This window comes from Mus caroli, unplaced genomic scaffold (assembly GCF_978045245.1).
Source record: "Mus caroli unplaced genomic scaffold, Mus_caroli_1 scaffold_13, whole genome shotgun sequence".
Taxonomy (NCBI): domain Eukaryota; kingdom Metazoa; phylum Chordata; class Mammalia; order Rodentia; family Muridae; genus Mus; species Mus caroli.
Genome location: NW_028227268.1, coordinates 44159307 through 44173038, shown reverse-complemented (window position 1 = coordinate 44173038; position 13732 = coordinate 44159307). Strand labels below are relative to the sequence as shown.

Genomic DNA, 13732 nt, shown 5'->3' with positions numbered 1-13732 from the left:
TATAAAAAGTAAGGCTCAGGGAGATTAACGGAACTGGCTCAGAGGGTGACAACACATGCTTTCTTTCCACCTCCCCAGCTAAGCTAAGCGTGTTATCCCTCCTGCCCGTGACCCTCCTGACTCTGGTCTTGGCGAGGGTTCTGTTTCCCAGCTCTCCTGGGGCTGGGGTTCTGGGAATGTGACCCTTTGTTGCAGCTGTGTTTGGAGGAGGGGAATAGGGCCGGGCCAGAGGATGAGCAAATAAAGGGCAGAGACCCAGGGAAGTAGGAACTCTTCTTCAGTCTGCTTCTCTTCTCAGGCAGAACAGCGAGATTCCAGAAGCTCCGCACCCAGCTTGCCAAGGCTCTGGGCTAGAGGCCTGCCATGGCACCTCTGAGGCCCCTTTTCATTCTAGCCCTGGTGGCATGGGTTTCTCTGGCTGACCAAGGTGTGGGAGGGGATTGGTGGGTATCTAGGGTAGTGCAGGTTGGGCGGGTGCCCTAGATTGGGCTGTAAATCTGATATTCCCTCCCATAGAGTCATGCAAGGGCCGCTGCACTCTGGGTTTCATGGCCAGCAAGAAGTGTCAGTGTGACGAGCTTTGCACTTACTATCAGAGCTGCTGTGCCGACTACATGGAGCAGTGCAAGCCCCAAGGTGAGTTCAGAGCCCTGGTGGGTGGGCCTCGGGTTTCCTCTACAACCTGACACTCACTGCTCCCCGTTCTGCCTGCAGTAACTCGGGGGGACGTGTTCACTATGCCGGAAGATGATTATTGGAGCTATGATTACGTGGAGGAGACCAAGAACAATACCAACACCGGTGTGCAACCCGAGAACACCTCTCTACCCGTTGACCTAAATCCTCGGACGGACGGCACTCTGAAGCCGACAGCCTTCCTAGATCCTGAGGAACAGCCAAGCACCTCAGGGCCTAAAGTGGAGCAACAGGGGGAGATCCTAAGGCCCGACACCACTGATCAAGGGACCCCTGAGTTTCCAGAGGAAGAACTGTGCAGTGGAAAGCCCTTTGACGCCTTCACGGACCTCAAGAATGGGTCCCTCTTTGCCTTCCGAGGTGACTCTATGGACAGGTCAGGTGGCGGTCGGATCTGCCTTAGGCTCATCTGCTTCTCACACAGTTTCCCCTGTTCTAGGGCAGTACTGCTATGAGCTAGATGAGAAGGCTGTGAGGCCTGGATACCCCAAACTTATCCAAGATGTCTGGGGCATTGAGGGCCCCATCGATGCTGCCTTCACTCGCATCAACTGTCAGGGGAAGACCTACTTGTTCAAGGTACCAGACCTAAGTCTGAAGCAAGGTAAAGGGTGCCATGGACGTGCTGGGGAGCTGTGAAGACAAAGCAGTCAGGAACTCCAGGAGCAGGTGACAGCCAGTTTAGGATATAGGACTGCTTCTGTGGCCAGCAGTATGTCCTCACCCTTCTGATCTCTGCCCTTCAGGGTAGTCAGTACTGGCGCTTTGACGATGGGGTCCTGGACCCTGATTATCCCCGAAACATCTCCGAAGGCTTCAGTGGCATACCAGACAATGTTGATGCAGCGTTCGCCCTTCCTGCCCATCGTTACAGTGGCCGGGAAAGGGCCTACTTCTTCAAGGGTACTCAGGGTGGAGGAGAAGGGGGCAGGTGGTGGATTCCCTGTTCTATCCCATGATTCCTCTCTGCCTTGGTCAGATCCCTCCTGATGCCAGCTGTTCTGCTCCTCAGGAAAGCAGTACTGGGAGTACGAATTTCAGCAGCAACCCAGCCAGAAGGAGTGTGGAGGCAGCTCTCTGTCAGCCGTGTTTGAGCACTTTGCCTTGCTTCAGCGGGACAGCTGGGAGAACATTTTCGAATTCCTCTTCTGGGGCAGATCCTCTGGTATGGAGGGAGAGCAAGGCTGGCTTCTTTCTCTGGAAACTGGGTTTGGAGTAGGGCTGGGCTGTGATAGTGGGGGCTTCTGGAGGAGGGGCCTGGAACTGTGGCACCATCGATCAAGAGCTGTTTGCTCTGGCTAGACTTTGCTTCTGTTGACTTTTGGGGGATGAGGCTTGGCTCTATTTGGATCCCATACCTTGGACTTTGCCTAACACAGCAGAAGGAGGGGCTGCGCCACTGAGGGGTTTCAGATGGGGCAGAGATACAAGGGATACAGTGGAGAGAGGATGGGAAAAAGCACTAGACAGGGAGGCTGGGGCCTGGGGCCTGGGGCCTGAGTTGTGTGTGCAAGGCATAGCAAATGTGTTCTAAAGGTCCTACTGGAGCTGGGTGTAGTGGCACATGCTTTTAATCCCACCACTCGGAGTCACAGGCAAATGGGTCTTTGTGAGTTAAGAGGCCAGTTATGGCTTCATAGTGAGTTGTAAGCCAGCCATAGGTAGGTGCTAAGATCCTGTTTCAAAGAAAGCAAACAAACAAACAAATAAATAGGTAGATAGGTAAGTAGGTAGGTAGATGATAGATACATACATAGATAGATACATAGATAAAGATAGATAGATAGATAGATAGATAGATAGATAGATAGATAGATAGATAGACAGGCAACCTTGCTGGAGAAATCAAAGCCAGGATCCGCCAAGTGCATTAACCCTTTCCCTGTTACAGATGGTGCCAGAGAACCCCAATTCATCAGCCGGGACTGGCATGGTGTGCCAGGGAAAGTGGATGCTGCTATGGCCGGCCGCATCTACGTCACTGGCTCCACATCCCACTCTGCCCAGGCCAAAAAACAGAAGTCTAAGCGTAGAAGCCGAAAGCACTACCGTTCACGCCGAGGGCGTGGCCACAGACGCAGCCAGAGCTCGAACTCTCGTCGTCCATCACGTTCAATCTTGTTCTCTTTGTTCTCCAGCGAAGAGAGCAGTCTAGGAACCTACAACAACTATGATTATGATATGGACTGGCTTGTACCTGCCACCTGCGAGCCCATTCAGAGCGTCTATTTCTTCTCTGGAGGTGGGAGTCCCTTTCTACTCCTTAGACTGGTTTTGGCTAGGCCTTGCCTGCAGGTCTTGGTCCCTGGGTGCTGAACACAGCCTGTAGATGTGACACTATCTGCTTGGTGAATGTTCCCTTTCCCTTCTGAGAAAAAGCCTTTATCCTTCTTAGGACCAGTGAGCAGGATCAGGCAGAATCTCATATAAACCCTTTTCCATTCTTTCTTTCAGACAAATACTACCGAGTCAACCTTAGAACCCGGCGAGTGGACTCTGTGAATCCTCCCTACCCACGCTCCATTGCTCAGTATTGGCTGGGCTGCCTGACCTCTGAAAAGTAGGAATCAGAGCCCACATGGCTGAGTTTCAGGAGCCTCATCTCTCTCCCAGCCCAATAAAAAGTCTGTTGGCTACGAGTTTAAGACTACTGTCTTGAATGGGGGGAGGGGGCAGCCCTGTCCCCTGGATAAGGAGGGCAAGTGGGGATCTCAGAACTGATTGAGGGACGGAGAAGACCTTCACTGGGCTCAGGTGCTCTCCCTAAATCATAGACACTGGGGGCTTGTGAGAGTACCCTTCCTTCTGAGGCACCACACCCTCCCTGGGTGAGGCTTCTTTAACCACGAAGTTAACTAGGAAGGCTGGGGACATGAGAAACAGGAAGGCGGAGTTCATCTCGGCTTTGCTGTCCGTCATGAATCTGTGATGCAGCTAACTCCTGAGCAACAGAGGGACAGACTCCCACAACACGAACCCTAATGGAGGCTTTTCTCCTAGGCCTCTGTCCTGGGCATAGGGCAGGGAGAGAGATGGGAGGGCACGAATAGGAAGAACATGATGCAGGGCAGTGGTGGCGCACACCTTTAACCCCAGCACTTGGGAGGCAGAGGGAGGTGGACTTCTGAGTTCGAGGCCAGCCTGGTCTACAAAGTGAGTTCTAGGACAAACCAGGGCTATACAGAGAAATCCTGTCTCCAGAAAACCAATATATATAATAAAAGAGAGAAAGAAAGCAGAAAAGAACATGACATTTAACTCCTCCCTCACAGTAAAGCAGCTCATGTAAGTTGATGCTGTAAATGCAAATGTCTTTATGAACCCATGGTTCGCCTGTGGAACCTTCCCTGGCTCTAGGATGCTGGGCAAGCTGGTGGTGCCATCTGCTTCCTAGCCCTGCTGACAGGAGGTGGCTCCAACGGCATCTACATCCTACCTGATCTCACTGCCTAGTCCTCAGAGAGCGGGGCAGGAACCCATCTTGTTTCCCCTGAAGGAAGCAAAGACCAGTGTACTTGGGGATTTTAGGGCACAGCTGAAGCCCTGGGTGTCTGCGGTTTGAGGGAAGAATTTCACAAAGTACAGGATTGAAAGCAGAGACTTTCAGAGGCTGAGGTTTGAGGAGGAAGGTGTGACCAGCTTCTTGGTGTACACCAATCTGGTTGAACCCAGATCTCATCAACCCCAGTCCTGCCATGTTTCCTACTTCTCAACCTCTCTTGAATGAATGCCAAGCCTCTTCCCTCCAGAGGCGGAGCCACCCACTCTGAGCGGCTTAAAACCCTAAGGCCTGAGTCTGGTGCGGGGAAACAGCCCTGGCATGGCCTTCTGGCTCCTCACCCCGTGTCAGCTCCATGGCCAGTCCTGTGGAGGCGTCTCCAGGTGACCTGGTGGGGAAAGGGTAGCAAGGTGGGATGGGGAAGGGTGGAAGGGAGAGAGTAGGGGTTGCAGAGGCTGATCATGGCTTTGGGTGGAGGCTCTTGCAGGGAGTCTTGGTTTGATTCCCACCCTGGCCCACAGGCTGTGCCAGTGGGTTGGGTCCCCATCGGAGGAAGAGGACCACTTTCAGTGCCGGGCAGTTGCTGGAGCTGGAGAGGGCATTTGCAGCTAGGCCCTATCCTGACATCAGCACCCGTGAGCACCTGGCTCAGGTAACTCACCTGCCTGAAGCCAAGATCCAGGTGAGTCACAAGGGCCAACTTCTGAGCTCAACAGCCTCTTCTCTCTGGGAATCCTGACCTCAGGTTGTTTTCTGTCCCACAAGGCTGTGCTGGTGCCAAGATCCATCCCTTCATCTTTTCTATCAGGTGTGGTTCCAGAACCGGCGAGCCAAGAGAATCAAGGACAGAAAGCCAGGAGCCCTAAATTCCAGGCTGGAGCTTCCCCCAAACTCCTGTTCTCTTCCAGACACTCCTCAGCTACCTTGGGACCCTGGAACATCAAGCTATCCTCTGCACCCTACCAGTTCAGCTCAGTATACTTCAGCATGCCCACCACAGACCTCCTGCCTAGGACCCATTTTGGGTCCAGGGCAGAGTTGGTCAGGGGCTAAAGTGGCAGCCCCATGGGGGACAAGTAGAGCTTCAGGGATTCACTCTTCTTTAGAGCAAATTGTTCCTCAGACTTCACTGGGCAACCTGTCTGACCTTATCTATACCTCAGCCATCGTCACCAATGTAGACCACTTCTAATTTAGGTGTAGAGCTTTTAAGACTTGGCTCTGGCCTTGTAGCCCATAGGACAGAGCACATAAGAGAACTCCTGCCTCTTTTTTGCAGTGTTTGCTAACAGTTTGGCTCAGGGACTCCCACCCCCATCCCTAGTCTCCACCAGTTTAGTTGAGGTCCTGTGACTGGAGCCTGGCTCCTATAACTCGGCATCCTGGTCCTTTTGGGGACATGAGCATCAGGAGGTACTGTTAAAGTGAGGGACTATATTTTCCACCTTTACTGACAGGTTTGGGTCCCCAACTCCTATTATCTTAGCAGAATGATCTCTTTCCTCTAAAGGGTTAGCCACCAGTCTAAGAGGGCCCTTCAGGATCTCACATATGTGCCAGGGGCAGGGTACTGGACTGCTGGGACCCACATTTTCATGGTTCAGGGCCCCATTGCCTGACTTCCTGCCACCTGGACAAATTAATCAGAACTGTGGATCTGAAGAGAGAGTGATATTAAAGTTACAGAAATAGAAGCCTGGGTCTTAGGTTGATTGAATTTCCCCAAAGATCAGATTGGCTGCCCTCTGATGTGGGCTGCGGGGACAACCTAATAGAACTGGGGGGTGGGGGTGGGGTGTGTGGTATCACTGGCATCTGTAATACCAACTAATCTCCAAATAAAACAAAACTCTTCGCTTTAATCTGGATTGTTGTGTCACAAATTAATGGGGATGAGGTCTGCCTGCCTGGGAAGTATATCTCCCATCACCAAATCCCTAAATAGGGCCAGGTGTCACAGACTCTGCGTTGGAATCATGTCCAGGCTTCTGTTGAGCTCAGAGCTCTCCCAGGCTCTGGGGACACAGCAGCTTGCTTGCACTCCATGGCATTCCAGTTGCTGCCACCTCTGGAGCTGCTTTGTTTTGGAGAAGCATGGGGTCTGTGCCCAGCCTTGTTGCAGGCAAACCCTACCTCTTCTATGTAACTATGACTCTCAAATTCTGTTTGTAAAGTAAGATGGGAACACTTATTCCCTGTCTGGGGAAACATTTAAGAGCTTCACGTGATGACATAGTTAAAAACCCACTAAATGCTAGTTCCTGCTGCTTTAGAGAGGAACTCATGAATAACTGGCAAGGCCCAGAATTCCTGTCCCTCTGACCACGTGCCATGAGCCTCCTGGGTGTAGAGTGCTTTGAATAAAGTAGGGCAGAGCAAGAGAATTCCCATTCCTGTGGTCAGCTACTTGTCAGCACTCTCTACCGTGTACATGGAGAGGTCCCTGAAGCGTGGGTTTTGCTTAATTACACACACAAGGAAAGAGCTAGGTCTCTTGCTTTCTCCAGATGTTAGCATAGTGCCTGGCCCACAAAACTGCTGTTGGTAAGAGCTTGATACTGAAGAAGTATAGCAAAGTAAAAACAAAATTCGAGGCTTTTAGGCCCAGGCTTGGGAGTGTGGTCTTTGTGGCTTAGTGCTCCAGGTGCTGGTCATAAAACAGATAGCGACATTCCTTCCTCCACCCACCCGCTTCCTGGGTTCAAAGAGTGTTCATTCAAAGAATGGCACCCTGACCATTACCGGAACCTGCAATGCAAATGTGCTATCTTTAGGGGCTCTTAGATTGTTAGGGGCTCTTAGAAACTGTCTTGAGGGATAACCTGACACTTGTGACTTTGCACTTCCTTGTGACTCTTAACTGGTATTTTTGGTATTTTCCAACAACGCCCTCCCCACCTCCTTGAGTTGTGGTTTCTTCCTTTAAATACCCCCTTACTCAGCTACTTGGGGCGCCACGGTCCTCTACCCCTGCGTGGTGTATGACCATGGGCCCGAGAGCGCTCTTGAATAAAAATCCTCTTGCAGTTGCAGCAAGACCGTTTCTTGTGTGATTTGGGGTGTCGCCTCTCCTGAGTCAGAACGTGGGGGAGTCCTCACGTTGTGGGTCTTTCAATACCACAGAAGCTTGCTGGCTTCTGTGGAGAGGCTGGGATCTAGTGGAAAACCCTTCCCAACAAAAGACCCCAAGTTTACTGACACACCCTAGGCTGGTCAAGGTCTGCTGGAAGAGACTCTCATGGAGTCAAAACCTCTAGCATTTGTAAGGCTTGTAACTTAAATTCAGGTACTTAAGGATATGTTAGTAGTTTGGCATATAGGGAACATAGAGTATTGAGCTACAACCCCTACCCCGGCCCCTGACAAAGCTTAAAGTGAGACTTTCTGACCCAGCCTGGTTATCAGAAACACTGTAAAATGCTACTTACACTTTTCTACACTTGATACACTTCCTTATGTCTCCTGAGTAACGGGAGCTGGGAAACACAGCTGACAAACTGTCTCCTCATCTAGTTAATATGAGAAGCTTGGCAAACACTCCAGAGAGAGGGCTCAGGAGGTAAAAACACTGGCAGTACAAGCCTGAGAAGCAGAATCCAATGTTGGAGCTGTGCGGTGGTGGCACACGCCTTTAGTCTGAGCACTTGGGAGGCAGAGGCAGGAGGATTTCTGAGTTCGAGGCCAGCCTGGTCTACAGAGTGAGTTCCAGGACAGACAGGGCTACAGAGAAACCATGTCTCGAAAAACCAAAAACAAAAAAAGAAAAAAAAGAATCCAATGTTGAATGTGATGGTGCATTATCTACGAAGGCACCCTGGAGCACACAGTGGTGCATCAGCAGAACCCAGAGACCTGCTTCAACAACAGACCCTGAAGGTTGCCCTCTGATCTCCATATGAAAGCTCTGGCACATGTGTTCCTGTACTTATATTCACATCAGGATGTAAAATATATTTTATAAAATGAAGAGAGAAAACAGTATGAGCACACTTCTACGAAACAAAGAAACAAAGTCTACAATTAGGACCAGAGGGCTTGAGGGGCTGAAGTGATGGCTCAGTGGGTAAGAGCAGTTACAACTCTTGCAGAAAATGGAGGTGCAATTCCCAGCACCCACACAATAGCTCAACTCTAGTTCCACTTCTCACCTCTTCAGGCTCCTGTACGTATACGTACACATACATACAGTCAGACATACACAGGGAAAGCAGGCAGGTGGGCAGACTGGCAGGAAAAAACAGACCTCTAAGACCAGCTATGATGGCATATGTCTGAATCCTAGGACCCAGGAGGCAGAGGCAGAAGTCAGCCAGAACTATATAGCAAAACCCTGTCACAAACAAAAGGGCAGATATTGAGCAATTCATAGAATTATGCAAGTTTTTGTGCTTTGTGTTTTAAAACCAAAGATAAAAATACAGTGAACACAATAAATATTTATTGAATAAATAACATCTTTCAAGTGCCTTAGACAGATTCTCTAACTTATCTAAGTTCTGAACAGTGTAACATAACAAAGACAGTGGGACAATGCAGACATCTTTGGCTCCATTTAACATGAGGGCCATACTGATCATCTGATTTCTCTCAGGCCATATGACCTCTGGAAAATGGCCTGATATCATTTCCTTTTCTACAGAGTTAGCTGCCTGGCTTCTAGTTCCACCATCCTGTATCAACTGGTTTTTCTTCTATGGATGCCTGTCTTCTGACTCTTGGGCCAGTTCAAGGCAGTAGAGTCCATTTAGGATAAAGGCCTGGGTTCTACTTACTTTTATGAGAAAAACCAGACTCAGTAGACCCCAAAATGGACCAGCAAAGGCAGATGATGGGCCCTGGATTCAGAAGTTACTGAGATCAGTCTTTTTAGTTTTACAGAAACACTGTCTGAATCTCCTCTACTCCTCCCCGAGGAAATTCACGGTAGACAGGCTCCCCAAAGAACCTGACCTGGTCCTCTGACTAACTGGAGCTGAATACAAAGAGCATTGTGGGTTGACTGAGAGTCTGTGATGGGCAATGGAGAGTCTGGGGCTCCTCACACTTCTTCCAGACTCTGATGGTGAAACACCAGTTACAGCTCGCCCAGTTCTCCTTCCATTGCCCTTACCATGACGTACAGTTCTGCCAGACCTACCACCGAGGCAACAATCAATGCAGCCAGCACTCTCTGCAGGTGAGAAGAATTAGGGATAAGAGCTGTGGGTCAGCACTCAAATCTGCAAGCCCTTAGCACCTCTAATGAGGATTGAGATTCCCTATTCCAGTCCCTAAGTCATCAGTTCTCAACCTGTGGGTCACGACCTTTCACAGTGGTCACAAATCAGATAGCCTGCATATAGAGATTTACATTGTGATTTGTAATAGCAAAATTACAGCTATGAAGTAGCAAGAAAAATAATTTTATGGTTGGGGGTCACCACAACATGAAGAACTGTATTAAGGGGTCACAGCATTAGGAAGGTTGAGAGGAAAGGAGGCTCCTGGGATTGCTACCCACCCCCATGATTACTGGGAACCTAAATGTGTCCATGTTGATTGCATCAATATATGCAACTGATTAACCTGTGCAGTTCCACATACACCCTCCTTTCCCATTAACCCAACAAGGGCACTCTGTCCTGCCCTGTGCCTACTCACCGAGGCCATTTCTGTGAAGACATACTGGCTTCCTAGGTAAGTGCAGACAAAGGCAGCTGCCACTGTGATAATGAAGTTGAAGATGGTGACGACCAGAGCCTTCACTGACCTCACTTTGGGAACAGTTCAGAAAGGAAGCATTTAGGCCAGCATTCTCAGGGAGGACAGATTACCCCAGAGCTGCCTCCCCTACCTGATGTGTTCTCTTTACAGACCAAGTCTGAACGTCTTACACTTCATCTCATAATAGTGCATGTGGTAGGAAGGATGGCCATGACCAACCCCAGGGAGAGGTTTGAGCAGCCCGGGCTCTCATTCTCAGCACCTTACCTTGCTTTCCCAGGTCACTGAGAGTCCCCCCACACTGTGCATCCTGGGAAAAAAGTAAACAAACAAACAAACAAACAAAACATAAAACAACAACAAAACAGATGATTTCAGAATGAGCAGTTCAGGTCCCCTTTACCAGTTCAGCCTCAGCCCTTTTTATTTCTCAACACATCAGCTCTCCCTTCCATGGGTTCTTTAGCCTGGGACTTGTATGATGCCTTTTAGATCATAGAGGAGGATCCAGGCTCCTAGGACCCATCTACCTTCCTATGTTATCGCAAAAACATGCCAAAGAAGTCCTGTCAGGAAAGACGGGCTACAGGCACACCTGTGATCCTAGTATTTGGGAGGCTGCCTGGGCTACAGAAACCCTTCCTTGAATAAAGAAGAAAGCTCCACGGCTCATATCCATTTCTATGACATTTAAGAATGAGTCACCAAGGGGCTGGAGAGATGGCTCAGTGGTTAAGAGCACCGACTGCTCTTCCGAAGGTCCTGAGTTCAAATCCCAGCAACCACATGGTGGTTCACAACCATTCGTAATGAGATCTGACGCCCTCTTCTGGTGTGTCTGGAGACAGCTACAGTGTACTTAGATATAATAATAAATAAATCTTAAAAAAAAAAAAAAAAAAAAAAAGAATGAGTCACCAGGGCTGGAGAGGTGGCTCAGAGCCATCTGTAATGGGATCTGGTGCCCTCTTCTGGCATGCAGGCATACATGCATACATGCAAACATAGCACTGCATACATAACAAACAAACAAACAAACAAACAAACAAACCAACCTTAAAAAAAAAAAAAAAAAAAGATTCAGTCACCATCTAAGCCCAGAGTCTCAGTGAATACACTGAAGACTCGTCTTGGTCCACATGGAACATAGGCCTTACAGTTCTACAACAGTGTATAGACTAAGTTCGAATTCCCATATTTTTCTTTTCTTTTTTGAGACATTGTCTCACTATATAGTTCTGGTTGGTCTCAAATTCATTTGCCTCTGCATCAGAAGTACTGGGGTTAAAGATGTGTGTCATTACACTACCCTCGCCATTTTTTTAGAACATACACCGAGCAGTAGGCCCTTACCTGACAAGTGACATTGCGAGTGATCCGCTTATACTCTTCATTGGCTAGCTGTATCTTAATCTTCTCTAGCCGGGCAACTAGCTCTGGATTCTAAACAAAAATAACCACGTGAGAAGAATGATATTCTTTTACATATTTCTTGCTACAGGGTTCCAAAGACCACTGTACTCCTAATGGTGCTGGGACACCGCATACCTGTTATGCTTCCACTGCTTTGGAAAATGGTTTACTGAATCTCAGTTTCCAAAGCCGTCAGAGGCTTCTCTCCCTGATCTTAGATTCCCAACAGCTTTTGGTTTTGTTTTTTTAAATCCTTGGTACATGCACATAAACCCGAGCAGCAGTACATGTGTGCAGGGAAGAGACAACCTTTGGGAGTCAGCCTTTCCCTCCACCATGGGGGTCCTGAGGACAGAACCCAGGTTGCCTGCCATGCCTGGTAGCAAGTGCCCCCACTCACTGAGGTATTTCACTGGCCCCCAAATTTTATGTATTTATTGGTGCTAGGGCCTTGTCAAGCACTATCCCACTGAGCCACAGCTCAGCTATTCCAAAGAATTAAAATATAAGATTTTAAACCCAAAAGCTGATTAATAAAACCTGTACTCAACTCTCACAAATCTCTCTGTTACATACCCGGGGAGGCTTCACAATCTCTGGAAAGTAGATTTCACTGCCTTCTAGGAGTTCATGAAGATATAGCCTGGACTCTGGAAAGAATAAGGTTCCACATAATGACACGTGCAGCTGAGGCTGGAAAGCTAAGATGACAGAAGTGGGTAGCCCTAATTTTTACCTAAGTAAAACACGGCCATCCCTGTTAATTCATATATATTTCACATTTAACTCATATATTTCATATATAACTCATATTTCACGTTAGTTAAGATGGAAGTAGTAAACCTGGGGTTTATGAGAAGGCTTTTGGACTGGATATATGAGAACTCGGTAGGCACTCGAGAGTGATGGGGGGAAAATACGCCTCAGAAGGGATTAGATCTGAAAAGAACGTGGCGACTCTTGATTGGGAATCGCTCACTTCTTTCTCTCATATATAGATATATTATTGAGACAAGGCTGATATATATATATATATATATATATATATATATATATATATATATATATCAATATATATCATGTAGACCAGGCTGGCTCAGAACTCATTATGAAACCAGTCTAACCTTAAGCCCATTAAGATACACCTAGCTGTCTCTTGAATTCTCATGTACTTCATCTAGACCACAACTCACAATCTTACTGCCTCAGCCCCTTGGGTTTCAGGTACGTGCCATGCCCAACCTTGTGATCATTTTCTTTCTCTCCTTGTGTTTATTCAATTATTTTTCATTTTACTCAAGATAACTTTCAACTAGGAAAGATTTAGGACAATTCCACCTAAGTATTTTTTAGTGCCATAGAGTGGACTTTAACTGTCAGTCTTCCTTACCAACCCTACCTCACCACTACCAATGGTAGGTTATTTCTGTGAAAATAATAGACCTGTCCTAGTCAGGATTGGGTTGTGATGCTAAACACTCAGCGGACACTGTATTAGAGGATCTTTTTCTAAGATTCTCTTAAGTCTGAATAGTTGATCATCTACCCTTTGCACTTCTGGCCAGAATATGTTAACTCTGGCAAGGTAAGTTACATGCCAGTTTACCCTATTCCCTACCTTAACATTAAGTAAATAGGTCTAAAAAGGAGAAATTACTTCTTTACAATGTCTAGAACTACATGCGACTCAATCCAGATCTTTCAATAGTTTTTGTTGTTGTTACCGTTTCCCTACCCTCACTCCTAAACTGGGGCTTGTACCTTTACCTTTGAGATGGAAGGAAAAAAAAAATCACTTTTCCCAAACACGATATGCTCACTATTGATATATGGCCCCCAAATGGAGAAACTCAACCTGTCAGATAGTACTGGGCTACAATCTCGACTTCCTAAAAAAAAAAATTCACATGGACTTAGGTGGCACTAAAAGAGGACTCAACAAAATCTGAAAATACGTTTTGTTACACACGAAGAATTTTCACGGAAGTTAAGATGGAAGTAGTAAACCTGGGGTTTATGAGAAGGCTTTTGGACTGGATATATGAGAACTCGGTAGGCACTCGAGAGTGATAGGGGGGAAAATACGCCTCAGAAAGGATTAGATCTGAAAAGAATGCGGCGACTCTTGATTGGGGACCGCTCACTTCTTTCTCTCAGGTGCTGATGCAGATCTCGGATGAGACGGAAGGAAACCAGGCGCCGGGGTCCCGTGGCGTTATCACTGCCCGCGTGTTTCTTTCCTAGAGCAGCCTCGAGCTGGGCACGCAGCTTCCGGGGGAGCTGCTCCCGTTCCAGTTCTCCGCCAGGACCCAAAGCGCGAACCAGTCGTTCGCCGGCAAGCAAGGAAGACGCCATTTCTGCCTCACGCTCTGATCAGGTGATCCCAAACTCGGACTTCCGCCCACAGGCGCCGGATGTAGC

General features: G+C 48.1%; 3 protein-coding genes across 3 annotated transcripts; 2 read left to right on the top strand and 1 right to left on the bottom strand.

The window, feature by feature from the left end:
* Positions 1-258: 258 nt before the first annotated feature.
* On the top strand, positions 259-3335 carry Vtn (vitronectin). The gene is made up of 8 exons (XM_021177950.3): positions 259-427; positions 517-636; positions 715-1056; positions 1136-1275; positions 1443-1599; positions 1709-1861; positions 2588-2938; positions 3151-3335. The coding sequence occupies exons 1-8, from the start codon at positions 364-366 to the stop codon at positions 3258-3260; spliced, it is 1437 nt and encodes a 478-aa protein (XP_021033609.1). The 5' UTR covers positions 259-363; the 3' UTR covers positions 3261-3335.
* Positions 3336-4525: 1190 nt separating this feature from the next.
* Sebox (SEBOX homeobox) lies at positions 4526-5680 on the top strand. Its single transcript, XM_021178355.2, has 3 exons — positions 4526-4578; positions 4717-4877; positions 5004-5680. Exons 1-3 carry the CDS (start codon positions 4551-4553, stop codon positions 5385-5387), a joined length of 573 nt encoding a protein of 190 aa, XP_021034014.1. The 5' UTR covers positions 4526-4550; the 3' UTR covers positions 5388-5680.
* A 2931-nt stretch (positions 5681-8611) lies between these two features.
* Positions 8612-13700, bottom strand: Vma12 (vacuolar ATPase assembly factor VMA12). Its single transcript, XM_021177521.2, has 6 exons — positions 13456-13700; positions 11888-11961; positions 11252-11341; positions 10166-10208; positions 9836-9948; positions 8612-9365 (listed from the first exon to the last, which is right to left on the bottom strand). Exons 1-6 carry the CDS (start codon positions 13664-13666, stop codon positions 9270-9272), a joined length of 627 nt encoding a protein of 208 aa, XP_021033180.1. The 5' UTR covers positions 13667-13700; the 3' UTR covers positions 8612-9269.
* Between the last annotated feature and the right edge of the window lie 32 nt (positions 13701-13732).